General features: G+C 37.9%; 1 protein-coding gene across 1 annotated transcript in view; it reads right to left on the bottom strand.

The window, feature by feature from the left end:
* ska2 (spindle and kinetochore associated complex subunit 2) overlaps positions 1-4351 on the bottom strand; it is a gene marked incomplete in the record, with an annotated part of 9952 nt that extends 5601 nt beyond the window's left edge. Inside the window, 3 exon segments of the mRNA XM_035666172.1 lie at positions 261-437; positions 1424-1516; positions 4215-4351. Of these exon segments, the coding sequence (XP_035522065.1) occupies positions 261-437; positions 1424-1516; positions 4215-4247 (303 nt within the window).
* Positions 4352-4761: the final 410 nt, after the last annotated feature.

The raw sequence follows: 4761 nt of genomic DNA, 5'->3' as shown, positions 1-4761 counted from the left end.
TCAAGGATACTTCGACATGCAACACGAGGAGCCGGGGATTGAACCACAAACAACAACAGAGCATGGTTTCAGGTAAGGCGTGACCATTAAGCTGTTCACCGTTCAAGAAACTAGCATGTAGTATTTCATGTTTTAACTTGTGTCTTACGTCTGTTCCCCTTGTATATTTGATCAAATGCTTTAACTTTGATTCTATTTGCTTTTATTTCTTTGACTGTGAAGCACTTTGTGATTTATAGAAACAAACTTTGCTTCCTTACCTCCACATCAGTCGTTTGTTGGAAGTGTTGGATCACGTCCATGACGCTGCTGAGGTTGTTCCTGATGGAGTCCATGGATTCTTTCTGTGCAGCTGCGATCTCCTTTACCTGAGAGCACAGTGCTGTGTGTTTGGCCTTGATGGCCCTCAGATTCTCCAGCATCACCGCTGGGTTCTCCTGCAGATACAGACTGACTGTTCAACTGGCTCAGCTTCAAGCCTCAGATGCTTCCTCGCACATTTCACACTGTGTATTGTTAACTCGAATGTTTAGCAACAGGACTGGTGAAAAACCTCTCTGAAGGTCTTCATTAATGATAAGGTAGAAAATAATGGATTTCCAATATTAGTAATAATCAAAATTATTAACATTTTAATCTACATTACGAAATAATAAACAAGTATTATTATAAAACCAATTCAACTTCAAAACGAGACTCATGGATGACTGACGATGACTGAATTACTGTTGGGGGTGTAAAAATTAAGCATGAACTTCATTTAATGTGCACACATCACAATATTAAGGTAATGATTCCATATATTGTGATACTGTAAGCAAGGCAATATATTGCAATTAAAACATTTAGGACAGTAGGATCTGCATTTATATTTATCACAGTTACACTGTTACATCCAACATCACAGCCCGCAGTTCAGTTATGATTACAGCACTCATATAAACAACTATCACTTCAGAGTTTTTGAGAATCAATACAATATTGCAATACTAAAGTGGACTGATATTTTCTTCCACCCAGCTATGTTTATAAGGAAAACAAGAATTTGGGCAGGCTTTATTGGCCCCTTCAAGGATTGTTCTCTGTCACTGGAAGAGTCAGACAAAGCCGGATTTTGCTGAATGGTTAGAATTAATGATGCACATTGAATCTTTGGAATCTCTAATTGCAAAGACTCATAATAACAAAGGAAGTTTGTATGGAAAAAATAGTGATTAATGAACAAACAACAAATCAGTTCATTGAGAAAATTATCAACAGATTAATCAATACTGAAGAGAACTGTTAGCTGTAGCCCAACCATCCAATAACTGATCTTGCATGTAAACTGCACTGGCTACTTACTGTCCTACAGACTGCAGATGTTGTTGAACTGGTCATGTCTTTAGTTGTGTGACAATGTTAGGAGAAATATCTGTCTCACCTCAGCAGGACATCCATTCTCTGCAGTGCTGTTAATGAAATCCAGCTTCAGCCGCTTCTCAATGTACTCCAGGTCTGCCTCTGACTTCAGGAACTGCAAAGACGCACAGCTTTACGCTTTAATAGTACACTGTCAAATTTACCCTGCTCATATGTAGGTCCGGCTTTGTTCCTGAAATGTTTCTGCTGCTGATATGTAAACCTGAGTTTCAGTGCTGATACCAATTCCTTTTTTAAATGAACGAAGGTTTAATGGTAAATGCCAAAGTTCTCAAAAGTCAAATGATGTCTAAACACAAGCAATCTAAAACTGGTAAAATTATTATTAAGAATCAGTATGACAAATCTGACCCACAGTTCAGTGCATTAAGTAAGATTAGCTATTATGACAGGCTTACTTCACTAATTACTATTTATTAAAAATACTTATTTTCAGGAAATTCTGTGCCATCAGCAGTCCATCCGGTTAGTTGCGATGTTGCTATCAATTAACTCAATTTTAACCAATACCTGTGAATTCTACGCAACCTTACAACTCTGTCCAATCACAGCAACTTCTCCCCAACCAATCACTGCAGTTTTCTGCACAAGAAAATGATTCATAGGTCACCAAAGTCACTGTCTTGTTTCTGGCTGTGAAGATGCACACCATGCAGACATGTGCATTTCTCACATTGCACACAAAGTCTCACATTTAACCGTGTGCAAACAGTGCTACTTCTCACTGGAACAATGTTAACATCACATCACAACCAAACACAAAATGTTCACCTTCTCATGCAATTTCATTATTAAAAAAAAATGCCTAAAAACATTTTTAGGTATTTTTTTTAGAAAAGCTAATGCATATATATATCACTCCAAAAATCACTTTGATGCTACAATGAGTTGTCATTCCCACTCTGCTCCCGTACGCCTGTTCTTGCAGTATGGAACTTTTTGCTCTGGGTAGAGACGAGTGTGTAACGCTTTACAGCAGTGGTCACACACCACCAACTATATCATCACTGATTTTATGGAGAAAAAATGTTTCTGTCTTTTCCTCTGATGCCCTCCAGCTGCTCCACCTCAACCGTGATTTACAGAGTTTCCTGATGGACAGTAAAGTAGCTGCTGTTAGGTAGTTAGCTTTTTAGCTTAGCAGTACAACACTGGGTGTTCAGAGCACCGGGGGAGTGTTGGTGTTTACACTGATAACACAGGAGTGAGTTAGCCTTCAGGCTGATGGCGTAGTCACTTATATTAGCTGCTTGCTATGTCTCTTATTATTGCACTTGCTTGATGTTTGGCTGTGGTAATCATTTTTGATCGTAAGTAATGTAATCATAAGTTGTCTATATTTTCCAGCGTTATTGCAACTGGGGGCGCCAAATCGTAACAAATACCAAATCTTATATTTGCACTGTTGAACCTGGACCTAGTGTGCTCTGAAACACTCCATCAGACCATACCACAGTCCGTCTATCACATCCACATGACCTCATACAGTCTACAATGTAAAAGTAGTCAGTGCAGCTGCTCTCTGCAGTTTTCAGATGCTTTGACAATACTATTGCACTGCTAGCTGTCTGATACAGTAGTGCAATGAAGTCAGAGCGCCTGCCAACAGCTGAAGCTTCAGAGTTTGGTAACATTTCCTTAACTTGCTACTATTTCTGGCCAATGCCCTTTTAACATTGCACTGCTTTTCCAGCAGGGCTACCAGTAGTACAATATAAAAGGGGCAATGGACAGACTTGAAATGTCATGAAATATATTCTATATGGGAAGATTAATATCTGCTTCAGTATAACGGCCCCGACCCTTTTAAAGAAATCATTTTCAGGAACTTTTCAGGACATTTTACAGGAGTTTTCAAGGACAAATCAAGTAATAGTGTTTGGTTTTACAGTAAAGTCATCTTCACTGCCATTAGCAATTGAAAGAAGAAATGGAAGGTGAAAGTCTTTGTTATTCATCAACCACAACAACAAATGTAAATCTGATCATTAATAGGCTGTATGTATGTAGATATGCCTACAGCATTCACACTGGGCCGAGTGGTTGGAGGTTTGAACATAGCTGACTGTTTAGTCTCATTCCCAGGGTCTGTATGTGACACTCAGGGACTCACTGTCAACTATCTTTCTTGGCTATGGTTGTTTGTTTTTGTCCATAGTGAAAGTTTCAACAAATATGACTAAATCATGTTTGTTTGTTTATAACAAACACCTAGTGCAGCTGTAAATAACTAGTACGAACAGCAGTGTAGAATTGTGAAAAAAGTATAGTTGGAAAGAATTTTTGTTTGTTTGTTTTTCGGAAAAGGCAACCATTAAGCTAAAACAACACGGAAAACAAGGGCTGTGTTGTTATGATGCTATTTTATGTTAATACTTTAGAAAAGGGAACAACAGCTGTGTATCTTGAAAAGAGCAGAAAGCCGCTTTAGAAAGCACAACGTTACATCGTAAGTGCCTTTACACTGGACGCCATATTAACAGTTGTGTAGCTGAAGTTGAAGGGTTCCAAACGGCGGTGTAATATAATATATAATATAATAATATATTAATATATTCGGTGTTCTAACGGAACGTAGAAAGGCCTTCTGAACGGCGAAAAGGAGTTTGAATTGTTTATTAACACACAGAGGAAACCAGGACTTGGCTGCTCTCACTGTGACAGGAAGCCCGTATTAATAACTTATCGATAATTAATGAGTTGCTCAATGTCTCTGGAAACGTTCAGGAGGAGAAGAAGCATTAGAGAGAAGGGATATTACAGAAAATCAAATAGTTTTACACTGTGCTTACCATCGCTTCAAGCTTTTCAACTGTTGTCTCCATGTTGAATAGTTTTCAGCCTGATGCGAGCTCTGTCATTGGCCAGCTGTCAGCAACCTGGAACGCTGATTGGACGGCTGTGTGAGAAGAGAGCCTCTGTGTGTGCGCCATATTGCTGCCAGTCTCTTTTTACGGAATGGCTGTATTTTTTTTTTTTTTTTTTTTTGAGAAAAGCTTTATTAACAAAGCTTGATCTGTTAAACTGTACAGTACAGGAAAACACATTTTAAGTTAATTTCATACACGACATTCTATAATATCAGAGAAAAACCTTTTCTGGCACTTTTTGTTGAAGTATTTCTAAACGTTATAGCATCCTAAACACTTGTGTGGTAAAGGTTTAAGCTATTAAGCTATTTCTGTACATTCAAATATCTTTAACATTATAAATGGACATTGACCTTTTCCTTTAACATAACAATTTCTGTCAAATTTAACACATTCCTTTAGATTAAGTTTGAAAAACGGAAATGAATTTAATGATCTCTTATGGCCAAAGTTTAAACTTTGTACTTGT

The sequence above is a fragment of the Morone saxatilis genome, unplaced genomic scaffold, assembly GCF_004916995.1.
Source record: "Morone saxatilis isolate NCDOM2014 unplaced genomic scaffold, NCSU_SB_2.0 Contig20, whole genome shotgun sequence".
Classification (NCBI taxonomy): domain Eukaryota; kingdom Metazoa; phylum Chordata; class Actinopteri; family Moronidae; genus Morone; species Morone saxatilis.
Note: the sequence above shows the minus strand (reverse complement) of the source record. Positions and strands in the feature narration are given on the sequence as shown.